Genomic DNA, 21,570 nt, shown 5'->3' on the forward strand with positions numbered 1-21,570 from the left:
AATGAAGGAAAAATTCCAACAATTCATCCGTCATTACATATTATATTATATTGCATGCGAGGCTGCAGTCACAGAGAGCCCCACTCCACTTGTTCCACTCAAACCCTTCGCTCGGGGCGAAGAAGACGGCCGCGAACGTGGCGAAGAGGCGATGCGAGATGGTGGCATCACGGTGTGGACCACTCCACGGCAGGCAGGCATCGCCGGATATTCCATGGGATGTGCGTTCGATCCCTTCGGAGCCAAAGGCAAAAAGACGTGCCACTGTCTGCTGTTTCGAACTGAAACGTACAGTATAATATCGAATAGCTTACCCTCCACCTAACCCGCCCATTATTATGTACTCGTCGGCTCCCTCTCCTCCGTTCATCGATCGTTATTGCTGCGTGACTTGACACCCACAAGACGCATAAAGCCTGCGTATTGTGTCATCAGATGCCAACATGCATCTACTCGAATCCCAACTTCAGTTCCAGTTAACCTGCATGATTCCTGTAGATTATGATGATACCTTTAAATAATAGAAGAGATGAAGAACGATAGAGAAGCACATTACATCACTCGTGATGTGGATGATTCCAAAGAGGTGGTCTACATAGTCTGCTGGAATTACCTCAGTTCCTACATTGACCCATTGATGATCCTGCTTGAGATCTCAAATGGCACCCACCTCAGGTAGCTCTGTGTCCAGAAGCTGCAACTACGACCATTTCTTTCCAACGTAAAGTCCATTCATACGATTCATTACTGCATCTTTTCTACTCTCTCGGTTATATCTCGTTGTATTTAATATGAACAGCCACGACCTTTTGCCTCTTCCTTGACTTATGTATACGCATCGCCAGGTGAGTTCAGCCTTCAAATTTGACCGCCTCTCTTGCCGCAGTTGATATGGGGATGGCAAGAATTCCGGAGGAGTTCGTGGTCCAGCAGGCGATCGAAGAAGACGACTGCAACGGTCATCGATCACCCAGCTCAAAAGTAACAGCGGCAGTGGCGGAGGGGGTGTTCGTCCCGCCGCTGAACTTTGCCATGGTCAACGATGGAGTCTTCCGGTCGGGGTTCCCCGAGACCACCAACTTCCGATTTCTGGAGACCCTCGAGCTCCGGTCGATCGTGTGAGCGGAGAACGCTAACTACATTCGTGATCTTTGATCCCTTTCACCGATCGCTAATCATTTCTTGTTTGTGCCCGCAGATATCTCTGCCCGGAGCCATACCCGGAGGTGAACAAGGAGTTCCTCGAGTCCAACAGTATCAGGCTCTTCCAGTTTGGGATCGAAGGTCGCAAGGTACTCCTTCTTGCTGTCCAATGTGATCGATCGACAAGGAACGAATTAGATTGTGACACTATCAATGGAGTTCATCTTGGCAGGAACCCTTCGTCAACATCCCAGGAGAGAGGATTCGAGAGGCTCTCGAAGTTGTCCTCGGTAATTACACGTAAAACTTACATAGCTGGGAAAAAAGTACGATCGAATGCTGTATTCATGAACCTCTGTCTCTGTTACTTCAGATGCCAAAAACCACCCGTTGCTTATCCATTGCAAAAGAGGAAAGGTGAGTAAGAGAGAAGAGTAAATGATTCTGATGCACAGACATCAGGTTCTAAACTGCGCTCTCTCCATGGATCAGCATCGAACAGGTTGCGTCGTAGGGTGTCTGAGGAAGCTACAAAAGTGGTGCTTGAGTTCGGTATTCGACGAGTACCAGCGGTTTGCGGCTGCCAAAGCAAGAGTTTGCGATCTGAGGTTTATGGAGTTGTTCGACGCATCGAGCATGAAGCTGCTGTCGACTTAGTGGCCCTCATCCGATGAGGTCCTCCGCTGCTTGAGAGAGGCCAGTATTTGTCGGTCTTGTGTACTCCCAGCGAATAACCTGCAGCGAATTAATTACTAGGAATCAGTGTGATTCAAGCACGTTAGTGATTTGTATAGCTTGTGGTGAATGCATCCGAGAGGGGCGCTTCTGCCATCGTTTTCCTGCAGCAAGTGAAAGGTGAGCTTCTGGTTGGACTGTTCCTGCCAAGAATATATCACATTGGACAGCAAGAAGGTGAGCTTCTGGTTGATCTCAATCGATGCATTAGGTTTTAATGATTGAGCATTACGAATACCATCGATGCAAACCGCGATTCAAATATATTTCCTTTTTCTTTAACGAAAAGATCGAAATATCAAGTTGACTTTAACTTTAATCGAGAAAAAAGTTTGCTCATATTGGTGAGGATCAATCGCTGTAAATTACTGTACGAGAAGTTTGAATGATTGAACCTAACCAAGCAATGCCATAATAAACCTCATAATTGGTATAAAAATATGAAAAAAAATCGCAACTCATTTATGAATCTTAAATCCAAAATAACCAATGATGAGGAATTAATTTGAAATCTTCATGTGAATCAAAGCAGATGTTGAGATATCAATTAACATTCAGATCGGAAGTAAGAGAGAGTAGACTAAAGAAGGAAGACAGATGGTTGCATCGTGTAAACAAACATGGCAGTAGGCCAAGACTTGGTGAGAGGGAAAGAAGAAGATAAGGTTTAGAAGGGAGAGGTCATCTTCTTCTCTTGGGCTTAGTGGAGGAACTAAAAATTGCTGAACAGATGAGCGCACCAATCATCCTCCCACAGGGAGGAGAACAACTTTATAATGTGTAGGTAAGAAAGGGTTTCTAGCTAAGATTCTTAGGCTAATCACCTTTACTTGTTCGACAACCATTGGATTCCTTGGGATGATTGAAGTCCTTGTTAGATTGTCCTTGATAAGTATGGAGCTTATTTCAGGGCTCTCACGCACTCTCACACCATCTAATTATTCATACTAAATTATATTTGATACAACATATTCTGGCATCTACCCTATGGACACGTCAATTGTCACGACGGACCTGACACGTTGTTCTGAAGCTGATGTGGTGCGCTAAACCACCTCAACACCAAGTAAGACAACCACCTGCCATCCGAACCCCCTAACACACGATAACAAATACATAAGCTACCCCCAAGAACAACGTTGGAGGTTAGACTTTTAAACATTTATGTATGAAGACACCCCCAAGATCATTAACACTTATATACATCAACACACGACAATGGGTATAAATGCCACCCTTAGGAACAACACTGAGAGTTGGGCCTTTAAACATCTGCATACAGAGACACCGACGATTATTAATACTTATGTGCATCAACGCACGATAATGAGTATAAAAGCCACCCCCGAGAATAGCGTTGGGGGTCAGGTCTTAATATACATGTGTACGGAGACACCAATGATCATTAACACCTACGTATGTCAGCATACAGCAACATGTATAAAAGCTACACTAGGAACAGTACTAGTGGATGGAGAAAAAATGCACACACTCACATCCCAACTCTACGGGAGCGAACTCTGTCTAACTTGAGTGTCAGAAGGATCAGGTCAAGATTCGCATCCCAATTTCGACTTGCATGTAGGTATCCAACGGATAACCAAAGAAGTAATATTCAATCTTCATCGAGGAGAATGAGGTCTACGCCATCGGGTTAATATGCTTAACTCAGATACTCCATTAGTGATCTTGTGTATTCGGGATTGGGCCTAGCCGCTGATGTTTCGATCACGACATAAAGGTACAAAACAATCGTAAGAAAGAATTGTAATACAAGTAGAAGCTATTACCTGCATATCAATACGGAGGGTTCGACTTCATCATCGTGGTGATGCCAAATGTCTCACGCGCCCGACCGCCCACAGGACACCCACCCACTGATATCAAACCCACCCCGACCACCGACTCCCTTGACGTCTGTCGCCGTGAACCGATGCGTTCGAACGCCCGGTGTGTTATTTCGTGGTAGACGATCGAGATAACAATATTAATAATAGCGAGGCGTCGCCACTTGGTTTGTCTTCCGGTTGTCAAAGTCGGTTTCGCTCGTTCCTTTCTGTCGCCATGGCCTTCGCGAACTCTGTCCTCCCCAAGGGTGGCGGCAAGAGCCCCTCTCCCGGCCGCCTCGCTTCTGTCTACAGCGAAGTGCAGACCAACCGTCTCCACCACCCGCTCCCTCTCCCTTCCGTTCTCAAGGGCCCGTTCAAGCTCCTCGATGGCCCCCCGAGCTCCGCCGCCGGCAACCCAGGTCGCCCTCCCGACTCGATCTCGCTGGCCATTGCGGGGGATCGCTTTAGATCTCGCAGATAGATGGAGGGGTTTTTAAGATTCGGGACAGAAAAGTTGTTCTTCCCCTTGATAATGCTTTGATGATGTTGATGCTTTGTAGATGAGATCGCCAAGTTGTTTCCTAATATGTTTGGTCAGCCATCGGCAAAGTTGGTGACGACGGGCTCGGTTCCTGCGGATTTGCCCGAAGGTTTGAAGATCGGCGTCGTCTTGTCTGGTGGCCAGGCTCCCGGTGGACACAATGTCATCTCTGGGGTCTTCGGTGAGCCACTCTGCCGGTGCCGCTAATTGCTTTGTTTGTTCATTTCGTTTTGTTTACTTCAAGTGGTTTGTTGTAATTATTATTTATTTTCCTCTTGGAATGTGTTAGATTACCTACAGGAACGCGCTAAGAGAAGCACCTTGTATGGTTTCAAGGGAGGTCCGGCAGGGATTATGAAGTGCAAATATGTGGAACTGACTCCAGAGTTCATCTATCCTTACAGAAACCAGGTATTTGATTCATCGTTGATGTTTGTATTGCCAAATACTTTTCACTGAAGAGGGAACCTCGATATGGATATTTCTATGAACTTAATAATTGTTTCCAGATTGCAACATATTACATGCTAAACCGACAGTGATATTTGACTGATGCTATCAAGGGTCTATTAGCGGAAATGAAAACAAAAATCACAGAATTGAAAGCTCGTGACAACTATTAGTGTTTCTTCTTATTCTATTGTTGAGGCAATATAGCTAATTTTGGAATACCTTTTCTTAGCTTATCTGGTTGAGGCTGATATCGTGTTTTCCTAACTGAAGGATGCTGGCCTTCGTACGAGGCCCACCTCATTCGATGCAAAAAGCACAAGGTTAACTATATAATCAGTGACAAAGGCTGCTTCCTGAAAACAAGAGATTGAAGTGTTTTTATAACAATATGGTCTTGGTGAAATAGCAAATATTTATCTGGCCTCAAAATTTCTCAAGTTAATGATAGGAGAATTGGCATGTTGGTGTGATTACATTTACTAAGTGCTGAGCTTAGCTTTGAGATATTGATTTGTTGCTCCTATTGCTTGTTAGTGGTGTCAGTTTTATGAAAGCAAATTCTGAAGTTTGAGTCATTTTGATCCCTTTGTTTGCCCTCTAACGATCTGCTTAGCATTATGTTGAGGACTCATACAACTTCTTAAGCAAACAAATTCATTGTTGGTAAAGTTCATAATTAGCTTTTCGTTTGAAATCTAAGATTTATAGATTTTTTAGATGGAACATATCTTTATTTCTCGTAACAAGTACTTCTGGGAAAAAAAAGTAAAAGTAAAGTTTTTTTTTTAATTCTTCTTTAATTTTCTTGATTATAAGTAATTTTATAAGTAAAACTAAAGCTAAAATCATGTGCGCCCTAAGAGCTTTCTAAAATCATGAACTTAACTGTCAATTGTGAAATCAGTAGGTCGATTCATTTCATTGTATTTTGCAGCCTTTGATGTCCCCCATCCAATGAAGTAGGGGTATTAATTGTCCAGTTGAAACCAACAAATATAATAAATTAATAATAATGCTAGGCAGTGTTGTTTTGTTAATTCTTAGGGAAAAAAAGGTTCAATTAGAAAAGAATTGAAAAGTATGGTTTATGAAACTAAATCGAGAAGTACTACATATATGTGTTGTATATTTAATATACTACTTTTTATTTTTTTCTAATAAGTAATAAATAGTTTAAAGTTTATCATAGTATTACTTTTACTCCAGATATTGCTAGACTATTTCTCGAGCTTCTCTTAGCTAATTTGACCTGAACCATGTGCAAAACAGGAGCAAAGCCTGATCTTCTGGATTGGCTTACTTTTCTGTGTATATGGTGACTTGGTTTTGTCTGGCTTAGAATTCTAGTGGAACCAGAATTTTTGGTTTAATTTGAATGTATTATCTATTCTCCACACCCCGCACAATCCCATTTGGAAGGAGAAAAAGATCTCTATGCTGCAACTTTTTGATATGTGGCTAAATCTCAGTTTTTATGATGATGATAGTAATTGGCAGGTCAACTTCTACTGGAAGCTATTAGATTGGGAACAATTTTGGTAACATGTAGGGGTTTAAATGGATATGTTCTGGATGAAGTGTTAGTCAAATATCTTGTTGCATGTGTTTAACAATGATGATACCAGGAAACATGAAATTAACTAGATACTTTCATTTTGAGGTATGCCATACAAGAATTCAACTAGTTAAGCAACAAATCTAAACCTCCTAGTGAAAAATTTTGTGAATAAAAGCTAAACATGCCTTGTGCAAGAGGATCATGCATCAGAACATGATGGTGCAATCAATTTAAAGACTGTAATTTTAGTAGATGGATTACCTTTAGAGAAGGAAAATTAAAATATGGAAATATGGATAAGGATACTAGGATTTTGAGATCTAATCTACTTCTGTTTGCCATACATATTGAACTTTTGCTCTATGATATCATGTTTGTAATAATATTAAAAAAATTCCATGACAATTATACAGTAATATTGTGCTGGTCTGGTACTGTATTGACATCCCAATACATAAATTGTACTAACTGGTATTCACATATGAAAGAATATCATAGAATTTTTTTTATTGGTGTATGAAGGCAGTATCTTGTTACAGCAGATTGGTCAATTTGTGCCAGTCGAATAAGATACAAATGTGATACCTATTTAAAAATCTTGTTGATATGCATAAACCACATTGTTGCCATATTTTGGCATGAAACATATTACTCCTTTATGAGTTTGCATTCTTCGTGGTTATGCACACAGTTTCCACTTACCTTCATGTCTTTGTGAATGCTGAAATTATCTTTTAGTATAACATATGTATCTCATAAGTAAAAATTCTGTTCTCCACTTTATAGCAATATTAATAATCTTAAATTTTGTTTGGAATAGGGTGGGTTTGATATGATCTGCAGTGGAAGGGACAAGATTGAAACCCCAGAACAGGTGCTTCTTGTTGTTTTCCTTAATTTATTTGTCTAAAAAAGTAGTTTGACAAGTTCTTTACATTTTCTTTACATTTTTTTATTATATGTGCTCATTATAATAACTTTGAGTAACCAGTGATGTCTGTGTTTGACATTTCATTACATGCTTTTATGTATCAGTTTAAGCAAGCGGAGGAGACAGCTATGAAACTCGATTTGGATGGACTTCTTGTTATTGGTGGAGATGACTCCAATACGAATGCATGTCTCCTTGCTGAAAATTTTAGGTAGGACAATGAAACAAATTAATAAAATTATAATGTTCCAAACTTCCAACCATTATGATGTTCTTGATGGTTTGTTTTACTCTCCAATTTGTCCACTTTGTATAACACTGGAATGATTAGGCGAAAGAATATGAAAACTCGGGTTATTGGATGCCCAAAAACAATTGATGGAGATTTGAAATGCAAGGAAGTTCCAGCAAGTTTTGGATTTGACACAGCTTGCAAGGTCAAACATTGTTCTTTTTTATTTTCTTTTTCATTTGTGCTGTGGTATGTGCCTATTTAGGGAAGCAAGATTCTTATGTTATGATGAACCAATAATTGGAACTTTTGTTATAGGCTTGTGGCTTCTGCTTATATTTAGTGACAGTGCGACACCACATGGTTGTTCTGTTTGCCTTTTATCATGTAAAACATGTAAAAGCCTCCTCTCTTTTTTGTTGAGCGAACTGTTACTTTATGTATTGGAGAACCACACCTGAATTGAGAATCTGAGGTCGGTGAATAATGTTTCAGGTTACATGTTGAACATTTGCACCAGTGAAGTGAAAATTATTGTCAACCTAGGTGCAATTTCAACGCTATTTACAAATTTAAATAGATCTTCTAATAATTTTGTCACTGATAACTGTAAAATGATATTTCCTCACCAGTTATCAACACAGTTCAACTTGCTAACTTTACTGGTTACATACATATGAATGCATACTTAACAAAGATGCAAAATAATTTAACTTCTTAGTCTGCCACTGGAGATTCTCTCATGCTGCCACGTGAATAAGAATAAAATATTCATTCTTAGGCAAATCTATGTCCATCTATTTTTTTCCTTGCAAAGTTCTCTCAGTGATTTTTACTTGCTTTGCAGATATATTCTGAAATGATAGGAAATGTCATGACTGATGCACGGTCAACTGGAAAATATTATCACTGTAAGCTAATTATGCTCTACAACTTGTTATTTAGTTATTATATGTTGCTAATTTTCTAGTTACTACATACTAGATTGGTTAATTGTAAGGAAATTCTTTTTACACCCATCTGATAAAAAAGAGCTTTATGTACCCACTGATCTCTCAAAATTCCCTTCATGATGCGGTCCACTCCTTTTGTGTTGTCAAATTTCCGTCTCATCAAGGTTCTTGTTAAGTATGTGAGGGTATGGGAATTGGGAACCATGTCTGTTGATGTTAGTGAAACTTCGCATGGTAACTGATCTGCATGATCTGGTCTAGTTTGAAATAGCCCTATGGAAGTTTCAGTCTTTTCTTTTATCAATTTTGATCAGTCTCTTCCGTCAGTTTTGATAAACAACTGATTTCAAATTGTTCCTGCTCAAATATAACCCTAGTCCTTCGAGGTTGTAATTTTTAAATGTTATCATTATCATTTTTTTCCTTGCATTTCTGCTTTGTATGATTGACCTACAAGATTTTAGTTAGCCCCTTATAGAAGAAAACGCTTGATGCATAGGCACATTAAACAGTGCAATTTGCAAAAGTTTGTTTGTACTGTCCTTGCTAATCTTCAAGTTACACTTGCTTGATTTCTCATACCTATGCTAAATGATTTGATTTCTGTTTGTGCAGTTGTAAGGTTAATGGGGCGTGCTGCTTCTCACATTACATTGGAGTGTGCTTTGCAAACACACCCGAATATTGCTATCATTGGTGAAGAGGTGCTTTCCTTGATTTTAGATGTTATGTTCAAGGGTAATTTGACAAAATAACTTATGTTATTGATTTTCCTCTGCCAAATGTTTGGCAAATTCCATTTCCTCAGTTATATGATTTGTCACCTTTTGGATAGAGAAGACATTCATTTGTTGTGCTTCCTCTATTTGAAACCATGGTTTTAATATGGCCAGGTATGGTATGTAACTAACGGTATTTTCTAATCTGGCAGTCTATCGGTAAGTGGGCTAAGGTAAACCAGATGGATCAAGCTGATATGAGGTCTTGTACCATATCAGCTATATGGGTCTTGTATATGGGTCTTGTACCATCTAGTGCGACCCATATCATTCTATATGGGTCTTGTACCATCCAGTGCGGCCCTTGTACTTGCCTTGTACCATTTAGTATGGGACTCCTATTGGGCTTACTGCCCAGTATAGGCTTGGTATAGGTTTATACCGGGGTCTTACCCTCCTTGATTTGAGTAGCCAACTAGTTGTTGAGGCCTTGTCCATGCTATAAACCAAGGTTTGCCATCTCGTACTGACCAGACATACTGGTCCCTGGGTGTATTTTTTTCTCTCCTTAAAAGTTGACCTACAAAAGTAGAGATATTTCATACATTGATTAAGATCGAGAAACTTAGTATGACAACAGCACACAAAGGCCTACTATCTACTTGAGAGTTGAGACAATAATAAATACTTGGTTTTGACAACGATGATACCTTAAACTCCTTCTGATTGTTGCATATAGAAAGTGCATTTCTGATTGTTGCATGTAGTATTCTATGTTTCATTTATAACTTAAAATGTTGTATGCTTTGTTGTATTTGCTAAGGTCCCTCTTTTGCTTGTAGGTGGCTGCCAAGAAGCAAACACTCAAGAATGTGACGGACTACATTACTGACATAATCTGTAAGCGTGCAAAACTTGGCTACAATTATGGTGTCATACTTATTCCAGAAGGATTAATTGACTTCATTCCTGAGGTATTCAAATTTTATTTAATTTGATTTGATGTTTTAAATTTTATAATTCATAAATTGATTTATTTTGTATTCCCTTGCATTCATTTATTTGTTTATATATCATCATGAACTGGAGCGTTGATATGATTGTTCTCTTTTTATTTTTTAGGTTCAGCAGCTTATTGCAGAATTAAATGAAATCCTAGCTCATGATGTAGTTGACAAAGAGGGATTGTGGAAAAAGAAACTTCAACAACAGTCTCAGCTGCTATTTGAATTCCTTCCCCAAGCAATCCAAGAGCAGCTGTTGCTAGAAAGAGATCCACATGGAAATGTACAGGTAAGGCAAACTGCAGAGTACCAATATTAAGTTATTTATTGATCTTTGATGAGAAAAACACAGGGTTAGTTTTTTTCCTCTTCATGGCATTTTACTATTACGTGGTCAGGTTGCCAAAATTGAAACTGAGAAAATGCTTATCTCCATGGTCGAAACTGAATTGGAGAAGAGAAAGTCTGAGGGTACATATGCTGGACACTTCAAAGGACAGTCCCACTTTTTTGGGTAAGAGTATCCTTATTAATTATTGAATTGGTCTGATTTGAATGGTGGACTTAAGTTTACTGCATTGTTAAATGTTGTCTTACTGGGCAACATGGTGACGTTGCTCCAGCAACTTGAGTGTTGTGGATTAGAATAACCAGCTTAGTCTCTTTGCAAGCAAGGAATACATTGGACTTTCTTCAGAGTGGAAGCCTTGTGTGCTGACCCTCTCTTATTGTTGGGTTGATAATCCTCATGCCACTCAATAGCAAAATTTTACTCACAAATTTTGAGGTTGTTTTGATAACATTGTGAATTAACATTAATGCCAGATGTTTTGTTATTTTATGTTGCTCTAGTTTTGATTTAGGGATCTACGTTTGCAGATATGAGGGAAGATGTGGCTTGCCTACAAATTTTGATGCCGCTTATTGCTATGCATTGGGTTATGCTGCTGGAGCTTTATTACATTCTGGGAAAACAGGCCTCATATCCTCAGTTACCTTCGCTTTCATTCTTATTTCAGATAACTTTCTTTCTTTTTCTGTTCTAATAATTCATCTTCATGCACTGACATTATGAAGTACTGTCTAGGAATTCACTTGATACATACTTGCATACATATCTACATTTTAATATCAAGAGTTGTGCTAGTATCCTATTGGTAGGATTGAGCCCTCAATCCAACCAACTGAAAATAAAACTTGGAGAAGTCAAATTGAACATCAACTCTATCAAAGATAACTACAGCTAATACATTTAGATGACTTTAAACCAGAAGGTCCCTTTTTGAATCTATCTGGCTTGTGTTTAATTAGCTGCAAATGTAAGAAATTTGATATGAGTAGAAGATACCAAAATTTGCCACTCAGCAGACAAGTAGTTGATGAATAGAGCAGAAATGCTGACAAATTGAGTTTTTTTGGAAATTTAATTAGCTAGATCGGGTCAAGTAAACCTGTACAATGGAACTAATATTGATTGCTTTCATTCAATCTGACATGAAAATTGTAGCTTGGAGTTGATATGGGCCAAATGCACTTGGTACAATACATTGTTTGGCTACTGGTTTGAATGTGCCAGGTATCACACACCAGAATTCCTGAAACTTGGAAAGTACTTTGATTTGATTAAGGATACAAATTATTTTTTTATCAAAGATTATTCTTTTGGATTTTATTTGAAAACCAAAAATTTCATGATCAAGTGCTCTATTGGCTTGTTGAATGTGCATAGGTATTCTCAAATCACATGATTTTTTGGTTCTTAGTATCAGTGGTTTGATTATTGCAGATCATCTTCTATGAATTCAATTTTTAATGTCAGGCGCATAGTTTTGATTTGGATTGGTAGGATTGAGGGCTCACTTCTGTGATGAGATAACAGATCAGCTAGTGCACTATTTGGTTTTGCCTGCACGTTTATGATGCATATGATGGAAATCATGAAATCATGACTATGGAGCATATCACTCTACAACATCATGAGCCTTCTGTTAGCTATTTTAATTTAGGACTTTTTCTATGGATCATTGATGGAGGAATAGCGATGCATGGGTTACTTAGTAATTTGATTAGAAATCTAGTCCACTTGCCTATGAGGACATCTTTTAGCAATCATTTGATAAAGTTGCCTTCCGTCCAATTATCACTCCTTGCATAATCAGCATGATGTTTGCTTCTTTTAATTTCGACGACTTGGTTTTTGACTTAATTAAACCATATTCTTAGTCATAGTTTGTATATTTCTAGAAAAATGATGCAAGGGTATGTAAATGTTTTCCTTGTATGTCAATATTTATTGGGATTCTATTATGCTAAGAGCTTAAGAGTCATTATTATCGAAAAAAATCATAACTTTAAATGCTGAAACATAAAAAATGAATTGTGAAAATCAAGTCACTTTTCAGTTATTTATTTATTTATTTTTGATAGGACAAGATCATGCTATTCTTGGTCATTTCAGATGATTGCTCTTGTTGTTATGAAAATTGTATCAGATGTTGATGGTAGATCTTATCTCGATATGAAAAGAAAATTCTTCCTGCAAATTCTTCTTGTAAATAGTGTGTCAAGTTGGGTAGAGATTTCCAAACTTCACTCATATTAGAATTATTCTGGAACAGTTATATGTCTGACATTCTGGTCTCCACAAGTTATTGCTGATGGCAACGTAATAACTAATAAGTTGTCTGTAGGTGCATCTGGTAGCACGAGAATGAATCTGATTCAGCTTATCTACTTGACACATGTTTTGAATAAGGTCTATCTTGAACTTGATTCCTATCAAATCGGATGAATTTGATTCAACCTAGAATCTGTTTAAGATTCTGATCCAAATCTGTTTGTGGAGAATGTCACATTATGTTGTGGAAGATGCCTTCATTTATTTACATGGTTTATCTGAAAGGAGTGTTGCCGAGTATCTTGTTATGTTATTGTTTTTACACCATATACATATATTATTATTACCTTTAAAATCATCTAGTTCTAGCTGACATAACTAACAATGACTAAACCCATCACCCTGGCTTTCAGTCCTCCTAGTTTAGTTGGATTCGTTTCAACTTAGATCAAGAGCCAGACTATGCCAGGCTTTTGTGGGCTAAATCTTGAGAAAATCTGACTGATTTGCAGTCGACTGATTAATCATCTTGGCACTTTGAAATTGCCTATTAGTTAGAAATATGAAATGTTAGTGTTTTGTGTACTTTTCTTATTTTACCAACTCACTATTCCCTATTCCCTATTCTTCATGTTAGTAGGGCAATTAATGGCATTATACCTTGTTGCAAATTGCCAACAAGTTTATGGAATTTGCCACTGGGAGAGTTGTTCCTGGTGGCTTCTTTGAAGCCGGTGACTTCTTGGATAATCATGGGACCTAATTTGAGATAGAATTAGCTTAGTAACTTCAGCTAATTTATTTTATTCGTCTGGTTAAACAACTTTTATGTGCTTTTTTGTTAAAAAGAAACAATCAAATGTCCATTTTCTAGGTTTTGGCAACTCATTTCTTGTCTATCTACTTCTAGGTTGGCAACTTAGATGCCCCCGTTGATGAATGGACTGTTGGAGGGACTGCATTGACTTCATTAATGGATGTCGAGAGGAGACATGGTATATCATTCTTCTTTCATTCTCTCATGAATGCATAGTATAGGTTCATTGTCTACCCTTCTAGATTTCCATTACAAATCTGTAAGTTTCATGTTAAGACTGAGCTTGTTTGTTAAGCAACTTTTCCCTACATTTTGTGCCTTAGATAGCTCAGTAGCTGTCCATGCGGACTCCCTAATGTTATATTAGCTCTTCGAGTTTTCTTGATCTGTTTGGATTGTTTGTTGGGTAAAGTTCCAAATTGGAAACAAGAAAATTTCCTCATGATAGTCATTGTCCGGACTCCTTAAACTAAATTTCCTCTTCTTATTGTTAAACAGACTTACCTCACTTCAACAACTTTCTATCTCAATGTGACATCTCCGTTACACTAGCCTTTTGAACAATTTCTTAATTGTCCTTATTCTTAACGGATGAGTGGTCTCATAAACAAACTTTGCAATACCAGATGGTATTTATTGATTCGATAGGTTTTTGATAGATAGAGTCCCAATGATTTAAAAAGCGCATAGCGCCAAAAGGCGCTAAGGTCCAAAAATGCCCGAGGCACTAGCTCGAGTAAAGCGAGACGCTAAAATATAAAAATATATAATATTATTAATAAATATAATTATTTAAATAAAAATATGATATTAAATTAAAAAATATTACAAAATCACAATATCACATTAACATAAAATCGTAAAATTTAAAACAATAACAATAATTTCAAATAAATAAAAATTAGCAGTATTAAAATCAAAATAATATATTATTAATATAATAAATAAAAAAAATATTGTTATTAGTATATAGTTAAAGGTATACTATTAATATACTGTTAACAATATACTATCGAGTCGATGTGAGAAGAGGTAGCAGTGAGCAACGGCAACGGGAGCGGGAGAGGCGAGCGACAACAGTGGCAGTTGTAGCGGTAGCAGCAAGAAGCGATAGCGGTAGCGGGAGCGGCGAGCGACGACAATGGCAGCGACAGCAGTAGCAACGAGTAGTGGCAGCGGGAGCGAGAGCAAGAGCGGCGAGCTGACACGGACTTAGCTGGTTTTGCCTAAGTCGTGCGGCACCCTTGCGCGTCCGTCCGCAAAGGTCAGCCTCCCCGAAGCCTCCCATTGTCCCTTAGGACCAACAAAAGAGAGAACGGGTTAAAGAGAACGCCTCAAACGGGATCCACAAGCAAACATGTCCGAAAAACACTTCATAGACAAAGCAAATTACAAACAGACTTTACAAGCTCTGAACAGTGGCACAACAAAGGGTAAAATGGTCCATTACAGACCGAAAAGCTCTCGAGCGTGTCCACATGACACAACCTTTATTTACAAGCCTAAAGAGGCCACCAACCCAACTAAAATGGGACTATTAAGCCTTCGGCCGCCCCTTTACATTCTGTACAAGGCATGAACATGCCAAAAGACACGGACATACATAAGCATTACATCAAACACCTTGTTTAGAAGCTTGTCCGTGACATTCTCCCCCACTTATCCCTTCGACGTCCTCGTCGAAGCCTTTGTGAACACTGCAACTCTTCGCCTTTGCTGAGTCTTCAATCTTCTGCTCCAGCTGCAATGCGCCTCCTGGCTCCCAGCTGCTCTCCGCTGCTGTTTTTGAGTAGTCGAACCTTTGATCCGCCATGCTGCTTCAACTCGCCAATGACTCTGACTCTGGTGTGGGGTTGGCTGAGTTGTGTTGATCCTCGTTGATTCCTGCGGATCCACCAAATGAAGGAAAAGACCATTCTTACTGCGCCAGTTTCTCAAAATTTCCACATGCTGCTTGAACTGGGTGGATGCTTGTTGGAGCTTTAACGAGCATCGCCTCGCAAACTTCTGAAGTTTTGGGTCCTTCCTCCACAAAATCTGCTCATTGACTCTTCTTTCAGTTAGTTGTCACATCCAAGTAGGTTCGCATCACTTCCGCTTTCGATTGGCATTTCGTTGGGAAATGAAGCGGACAATCTACTCTCAGTAGCACTGATCACCGTTGGTGAGGATTTGACAACTATTGTCTTCCATTATCTTCGAAGGGTCTTTGAACTTGTGCAGAGCTCCTCTGCTAGATAGATAAGAGAACTGGGGTACTCGGTTTCGCCCATTCTCTTAAGAGTTGAGAAGGCAAAGGTTACTTGACTTCGCCCGCCTCCTCGAGGTTGTACTTCTTGCATCGAGCTGGTTACTGGCCTTCGCCTGCTCTTTGCTCACACTTCTGAAGCACTTGAAGTGTTTGCACTCCTTGCGTTGAGTTAGCTACTGTGATTCACCTTCTCAATGCCATTGAACTTCTGGAATGCAGGAAGTTTTCACCCCAACTTGGAGTAATTCTCTGATAGATGAGGTCGCCTCTGGGATTGTACCGTCTTCTCCATCAACCCTGCCGCCTACTCCACTGAGTAGCAAAGGTACAGCACCACGTACTGCCTGCTTCGTTCCTTGGTCGTGCACTCTTGCATGACCCGAAGTCCTTCACTTACGGCTATCTTGATGAGAAACTTGTTGACACCGGTCTTACGAAGTTTCTTGGCCTCTGCCCTTCAGCCTTGTCTCGGTACTTCGAGATTGCCTCTGCATGCTCCACCTCCTCGGCCCCTTTCACGACCAAGCGCTCTCCCTCCGTGAGAGCAAGGGATCAATGACTTTGACGGAAGTCCCGCCTCTGCGGTACCATGGCGCTGCCATGCCCATGGCCCTACTATCCGTCGCCTCGCATCTACATCCCTTTTCTTCACAATCAGTAGATATGCCTTCGTGACACTCCTCTGAGTCCACCTCCATTCTCACTGATTGCTTGATTTTGGGTAGCTAAGTCCCTCTGGACTTGTCGTCGCTTCCTCGCCCCTTTCGACCTCCTGCTTTAACACCTCTGTGTTCTCCAAGCAGTCTGTTTGGTCGATGGAAATACAGACTGCAACTCCCATGCATGGCCTCTGCCATCACATTGTAGGGTTTGCACCGATTCTGTTCTCCTTAGCTTCCTTGGTAGCAACGTTCGCTTACTCGACCTTGTCCTCTGACTTGTCGGGCTCCCTTAAGCGAATATGAGCTCTGGAGCAGTCCAACTCTCCAGCTGCTTCGATCATACCTCTGCATGATCAAGTCCCTCTCATGGGACTCACTGGTACTTGCATTCGAACTTTTCCCTTGGTGGAACCCAGCCCCCATATGCTGATGACCAAGGTTTTCATCCGATGCAAAATTCGGTGCACGCCCGGAAGACCCGCCTCTGCGGTACCATGGCCTTCACTCCTTGAATCCATAGCCCTTCTTGCCGTCGTGTTGTTCACCAAAGCGGAGCTCCCAGTAGCTCCCGATCATACCTCCATATGATCTAGTCCCTCCCGGGACTCTGTCGTGTGTATCGCATTGCCACGAACTGTCCCACCACGATCCGCTGCACCATGTCGCCTCCTGGTGACATCTCCATTGCATTCTGATCCTTGTGGAATAAACTCGAATTGTGAACCCTCCATGTGTGGCCTCTGCCAATACATCGCAGGGTCTCCTCCACCTTCGATTTTGTTCGCTCCTTTGGCAATCGACCTTCATCCACCCACTCTTGGGTCACACCTAGATGAAGCACCGCTCTAGGACAGTCCGTCGCCTAGAAGCTCCCGAAGTCCACCGACTTCGCTGTAAATTGTGCACCATTGCCTGGATCCTGGGCCTCTGCCCCTACCAGCACAATCTCCGCTGCGCACCGCTTCCTTCATAGCAACTCGAATGGCAACACTATGGCATATTCTTCAAAAGTACCCGCCTCTGCATCCTCTTGCCCCGTGCTAAGGCCTTCTGAACTCAATTTCGCCTCCGCAAATTGAGTCGCCTTAGTTCCTCCATCAAATGCTCCTCCGAGATAAGGTGCATGTGCCCCGAAGCTCCCTTCGTCTTTGGCACCATGCAAGATGAGTCTGCTCCGTCAGAATGAAGGACCCATGGAACAACATGATCTTACTCTTGCCTCTGCAAGAGTTCATGTCCTTGACCTCTGTCTAAGGAAAGCACTGTGCCTCTGCTCCATGTTCCAACTTCTATGCTGGCTCCCTTCAAGCGGCTTGAGTACTTCGCCAAGTTACCCCCAAGTTGCTCCGCTCTTCGTTTTTTTTTTTTTTTTTTTTTTTTTTTTTGCATTGAGTTGATGGTGGCCCTCACGCCCACCATTCCACGGGTCAGCCCTCCCTTGAGTCCGATCTCCATATCGACTCTAAGTGTGCCTTCATTTAAGTTGCTTCAGGTCGCTCCCCCACTTGATCTCGCAATGCATCCACCCATGCATTCTCTCGAGCGAGATCATGTGACAACTCCTCGCTGCTTGCTCGGTCCATTGAGCTTCGTGGAGTTGTTGTTTGTGAGGTACTCCTCCTCAACATGTGAAGTCCGTCTCACATGATTCTCCCTCTGGAGAGCCGAGACTTATCCCTCCTGGATAACTGTCCCGTTGGAGCAACATCTCTCTTCGTTTCGGAGACCACCATCCCCTTGGACTACTCCGATCTGCTGAACAAACTGTGCATTGTTCTGCCTCTTGCAAACGCACTTGCTAGATTGCGCCTCCACGTCAATACAGCCACCGCTGCACCCCTCCAGGCCTAGCAACATGCTGAACTCGTTGCACACTTCAGCCTCCTCCGGACGTATCCTTCGCATGCCGAAGAGAAAGTTTCAATGCTCCATGGCGCCGAGTCTCGGTCGCCTTGGGATGGCCACGAACAATCCATCGTCCGCATACAAGCCCATGCATGAGTACCGAATTCTTCGAGTTAGCAATTCCCCTCACCTCTGTGAGCTTTGCACAACTCTTTCGGTCGCTGAGCAACTCATTCCACTTTGCATGGTCTCGTCCTTTTGCCAAGCGCCTCGCTTGCCTTGAGCACCATCAAGTAAAGTTGTCAACGTTGAGCCGTAGCTCAAACTCAGCCATCCCAACCTTTGTGCGCTCCAGATTCTTCCAAGCTTGCCTGTTCTCGTGGTGTCTCTTGCGCGAAGGGTTGGCCATTCCTCTGAATGCCAATCTCAGATGCCCGCTCCTCTGAGCGACTCTTTTCCCTACATCTCCATGCCCGTTTTCCCTCAAACGGTCGCGCATGTGCTGACTGCCCTCAACGCAGCCACGCTAGGTCCCCCACGTTTGCATGTCAAGTGTTTCTATGAGTGCTTGTCCCGCTCTGATACCATATGACACGGACTTAGCTGGTTTTGCCTAAGTCGTGCGGCACCCTTGCGCGTCCGTCCGCAAAGGTCAGCCTCCCCGAAGCCTCCCATTGTCCCTTAGGACCAACAAAAGAGAGAACGGGTTAAAGAGAACGCCTCAAACGGGATCCACAAGCAAACATGTCCGAAAAACACTTCATAGACAAAGCAAATTACAAACAGACTTTACAAGCTCTGAACAGTGGCACAACAAAGGGTAAAATGGTCCATTACAGACCGAAAAGCTCTCGAGCGTGTCCACATGACACAACCTTTATTTACAAGCCTAAAGAGGCCACCAACCCAACTAAAATGGGACTATTAAGCCTTCGGCCGCCCCTTTACATTCTGTACAAGGCATGAACATGCCAAAAGACACGGACATACATAAGCATTACATCAAACACCTTGTTTAGAAGTTTGTCCGTGACAGAGCGGTGATAGTGGCAGCGACAGCGACAACGGGAGTGGGAGCAACGAGTGACAATAATGGCAGCGGTAGCAGCAAGCAGCGGCAACGACAGTGGTAGCAAAGAGCAGCGGCAACGGGAGTGGCGATAGTGGCAGCGGCTGTGATGAGCAGGGTTAGGGTTGGGAAGTCGCGAGAGGAAAGCTGATATCGGTGCTTTAGTTGGTTCGATTGAACCAACTAAAGCATCGGAGACTGAACCAGACCTAAAACGTTGGTTCGGTTGCCTGGTTTAACCCAGGTGCTCGCCCGAAGTGCCCAGCGCCTAGGCTCGGGCAAGCGCCCAAGTGGTGCCTCTTTGAAGCGCGCCGCCTGGAAATGAAGCGAGGCCCTCGGGCCTCGCCTCGCCTTGGCCGAGCGCCTATTGAAATCACTGAGATAGACCAGGGTATTTTTCCTTTTTTTCAGTCTTTTTTAGTTGGGTGTACCACCCGATACAGTTGATATAGGATTGTTACTGTCTGGTTGATACCGCTCGGTACGGGACGATACAAATACTATAGGGAGCATTTTTTTTACTTTTTCAGTCTTCTTTAGATTTTTTATTGAAACTCGGTATGGTACCCATCCGAACCTCCATTACAGTACACGAAATTGTGAACTTGCTCATAGCAATGTTGTAACTTCTTTTTAGAAGTTTCGAAAGATGTTATCCTGTTAACTAAATGCAATAAGCACACCTGTCCACTTAACTCATGACACTTATTTCATAAGCAATTTGATAAATAATAGACATAAGGCATCAATAATTTTTATACTTTTTGACCTTTTACCTTAGGATGTGTATATACCCTATCATAATGCTGCTGATTTTGAGATCTTTGGCCTTTTGATGTCTTTGTTCGTGGTTGTACTTCTAATTTAACTACTTGCCAGCCTGTCTATCAATTTTATCTCATCATGAAACAGCATGGATTTTGTTGAATTGACAGCATTGATTGAAAGTTGTTCATTGGCTACAATTGGCCTACAGGTAATTTGGCAATGGTCACCAATAAATCTCAGTAATCATTTTTTGGTGATCACCAAAAGTGGGTGTTTTATTCAAATGATATATGGTCTATTTATGAACATTTATGGACTGAACAACATACAACAACAGCAGGAAAAAAAAATTTATAAGTTACACCAGCGATCACTTAACATAAAATAACGACCAAAAGTTTAACATGATAAAGTTGCATTTTCTTGTTTTACTTGAACCATTTAGGGGCAGCCGATAAGCACTTTGGATGTTTTAGCTGTGACATGGACAAGTTATACTGGAAGGTTCCTTCCAGAACATTATTTTGCAGTTGCTTGATTCCTTTGTGTGCTTTTGTTTTCTCATGAAACACGAATGTGCCTCCAGGTAAGTTCAAGCCAGTGATCAAGAAGGCAATGGTGGAGCTGGAAGGTACTTCTCTCACTGATTAAGTGATTGAAATTACTTCGATCATTGTATACTGTATTTTGGTCAATTTTCCTTTGGATGAAGTTAATTATTAATCCCGATGAAACCATTCACTTCAGGTGCACCATTTAGAAAGTTTGCATCCATGCGAGATGAGTGGGCTGTCGATAACAGATACATTAGCCCTGGTATCATTTCTCCCTTCTATGCCAATTCTGTTGTGTGCAGAGTGCAAATTATTGTGTAGAACTAAATGTCCTTGTATTCAACTTCTTTGCAGGTCCTATTCAGTTTATTGGTCCAGGATCTAACAATGTTAATCACACCCTACTTCTGGAACTTGGAGCCCAGGCTTAGGTATTGTAGAAACTCCTTAAGGCTTTTTCTGGAGGACAAATGTGATTGTCGTTCATCGTTTCCCCTTATTTTCAAGAAAAGGGTGAATAAATGTTTTTGAGAATCAACTGTTCGTTCTTGTTGCATCTGTTATTATCTCTCAGGATCTTAATTGTAATCAATTTAGTCAGATGCTGATATCACTGGCTTGTTTTTGGTTTCTGTTTAATAAGAATGAATAAATGACTTCAGAAAGTTTCACAAATTAGATGTTGCAGTCGATATCTATTGCTTTGTTTCTTTTTTTTACCATTGTTTGCGCTGATAGGTCAAAGAGTGTGCGTGTGTGTGTGTTTTATGTGATGCCCACCTTTTCATACGATTGTTTATGTTCTTGCACCAGGGAAAAGAAATAAAAGGAAATTGGTAGAGAGCATGAACTTATGAAGTATATCATCATTGTGATGGATTAGAGGAGA

The 21,570-nt window shown here is 41.0% G+C and overlaps 2 protein-coding genes across 2 annotated transcripts; both read left to right on the top strand.

Moving 5' to 3' along the window:
* The first annotated feature begins 439 nt into the window (after positions 1–439).
* On the top strand, positions 440–1,983 carry LOC103990865 (tyrosine-protein phosphatase DSP1). Its single transcript, XM_009410149.3, has 6 exons — positions 440–721; positions 846–1,118; positions 1,199–1,292; positions 1,376–1,433; positions 1,517–1,560; positions 1,636–1,983. Exons 2-6 carry the CDS (start codon positions 892–894, stop codon positions 1,798–1,800), a joined length of 588 nt encoding a protein of 195 aa, XP_009408424.2. The 5' UTR covers positions 440–721; positions 846–891; the 3' UTR covers positions 1,801–1,983.
* Positions 1,984–3,710: 1,727 nt separating this feature from the next.
* On the top strand, positions 3,711–21,359 carry LOC135678146 (pyrophosphate--fructose 6-phosphate 1-phosphotransferase subunit beta-like). Its single transcript, XM_065190606.1, has 16 exons — positions 3,711–4,126; positions 4,268–4,429; positions 4,538–4,659; positions 7,080–7,133; positions 7,295–7,401; positions 7,522–7,627; positions 8,270–8,333; positions 8,991–9,079; positions 9,937–10,068; positions 10,217–10,387; positions 10,497–10,612; positions 10,978–11,089; positions 13,626–13,710; positions 20,714–20,758; positions 20,875–20,943; positions 21,036–21,359. The coding sequence occupies exons 1-16, from the start codon at positions 3,943–3,945 to the stop codon at positions 21,110–21,112; spliced, it is 1,695 nt and encodes a 564-aa protein (XP_065046678.1). The 5' UTR covers positions 3,711–3,942; the 3' UTR covers positions 21,113–21,359.
* The last annotated feature ends 211 nt before the right edge of the window (positions 21,360–21,570 follow it).

Source organism: Musa acuminata, chromosome BXJ1-7, assembly GCF_036884655.1.
Source record: "Musa acuminata AAA Group cultivar baxijiao chromosome BXJ1-7, Cavendish_Baxijiao_AAA, whole genome shotgun sequence".
NCBI classification, from domain to species: Eukaryota; Viridiplantae; Streptophyta; class Magnoliopsida; order Zingiberales; family Musaceae; genus Musa; species Musa acuminata.